Genomic DNA, 1,821 nt, shown 5'->3' with positions numbered 1-1,821 from the left:
TGATTCCGACAATGGTGAAGACCCCTCAGATGATAAAGACCCACCCACGACGAAGATGCTCGTGTATGGGTATACAGCTCGAAGGAGGGCGAAGATGTATGATTGGGGTAAGAGGAATGGTATGGCCAGATGCTATCCGTACTATGGTTTTGTACATCTATGTGGTAGTAGCATTGAGTGGTTCTATCCCACAGGGGATGTGTTACTCGATGGATTCTTCCGGAAAGGTAAAAAGGAAGTCCGAATATGATACCTCTCCTCAATTGTTGCGTTAATGGTATTGTTGTCAATCCCCTGTGCACTGTAACCAGACAAAATGGCAGCAGCAGCAGTTCAGCCCGACTTTAGAAGGAGTACTAGGGAGTACACTCAAGTCTTCACCGATTCTAAGCATCTTATCAGCAAGTATTAACACTTCTTATATAACCGACTACAGTATATGTTCATAGGTATGGTCTCCATAGGCAAGCTATTAGAGACTTCCTCGAGCAATATCAGGATAAGAGTCTTAGCGACGATATTTGGGGTAAGCATGTCTACAGCATTCCAGGCCAAATTATTCTTTACCGACAAACTTGATTGTTCACCCATTTGGTTTTTTCGATAACATTTTATCCATGGTAAAATACCAAGCTAATATTATACCAGGTTTATTTGAAAGTTTAGGAGTGTAATTCAACTGAGACGCGCGCGGTAACCACGCGGTACTAACTAGTCAGTACGATTGGCTTTACATCGTGCGGCTCGTGAGATCAGTCGTACTGTTGGGGGATCAATCGTATCAGGGACTAAGAAGTACATGACTCAACTACAGAAGGTGGTTGATGGTCTTAATGACCGTGTTGATATTAGTTTGGATGATCTACAGCAGTCTACCATGGAGGACGGCCTTATTGAGGCTATTATAAAGAATACTCAGAGGTCAGACGGCTAGTAGTAGGATATGATTAGGAGGAGATCGTCACCTTAGATACCATCTCTTCTTCGTAGAGGAGTGTCATGCTATCATGCCTCAGCCCTCAGTACATTTCCAACCAAGTAGGCCAGCATGATATAATCATACCACCATCTAGTACTCCTCCTCATCCTCCTAGACCCCAATAGAGATGTAAGAGCCCAGAATGAGTGGAAGGAGGCTGTGGATGAACATATCACCTCACAGAGGGCCCTCGCGGGTACTGCTGATCCTCAGAACAAGATGCCTGAGCGAATGAAATGGGACTTTGTGGTGGGGCCTTAGATGGTGGTGGAAGTAGTCGGTCTCATCATAGTCTTCGTCGGCCTTTATTAGGTGTACATCCATCTACCTAAGGACTCTGTATCGACACCTCTACGTGAGGTTAAGTCCGGTAGTGTTGGTAGGTTCATCAAAATGGATGGTGTTGTTACCAAGGCCGCTGGAGGTGGGTGGGAAGCAGTCGAGTCAGCAGCAGCCGAACACTCCCCTCCGCTCAGTTAAGGCTAAAGTGGAGGTTGCTACATATCTGTGTGAAACCTGTGGGGAGACGATATGGCAGGTCATTGGAGTACATCGCTCACTCACTTCGAGATCTCCATGTTCATCAGGTTGTCGATTCGGATGCATTCATGCCTATTGGACAGTGTCCTACTCCTCGTTGCAAAACCAATAAAACTCTGGGTACTGTGAACCTCTTGTGGAAATCGTCTAAGTTCGTCAAGTAGTGGGAGGAGGCCGACTTCTGGTTGCTGTATATGGCTAAGTGGAGCTCAGATACCAAGAGGTAAGAGTTCAGGAGCCGAGCCATGCAGTACCGGTTGGATCGGTACCAAGGACCATGCTATTGGCATTAACCCATCACT

General features: G+C 46.2%; 1 protein-coding gene across 1 annotated transcript; it reads left to right on the top strand.

Annotated features, from left to right (window-relative positions):
* Positions 1-316: 316 nt before the first annotated feature.
* Positions 317-1,679, top strand: Pmar_PMAR000280 (dna replication licensing factor mcm7, putative; the record flags this gene model as incomplete). The annotated part of the gene is made up of 8 exons (XM_002766213.1): positions 317-405; positions 450-526; positions 786-921; positions 971-1,038; positions 1,095-1,228; positions 1,292-1,403; positions 1,456-1,517; positions 1,567-1,679. Coding segments are annotated over 8 exons (791 nt in total), but the record flags the coding sequence as incomplete, so codon positions are not given.
* Between the last annotated feature and the right edge of the window lie 142 nt (positions 1,680-1,821).

The sequence above is a fragment of the Perkinsus marinus genome (assembly GCF_000006405.1).
Source record: "Perkinsus marinus ATCC 50983 genomic scaffold scf_1104296973360, whole genome shotgun sequence".
NCBI lineage: Eukaryota > Perkinsozoa > Perkinsida > Perkinsidae > Perkinsus > Perkinsus marinus.
Note: the sequence above shows the minus strand (reverse complement) of the source record. Positions and strands in the feature narration are given on the sequence as shown.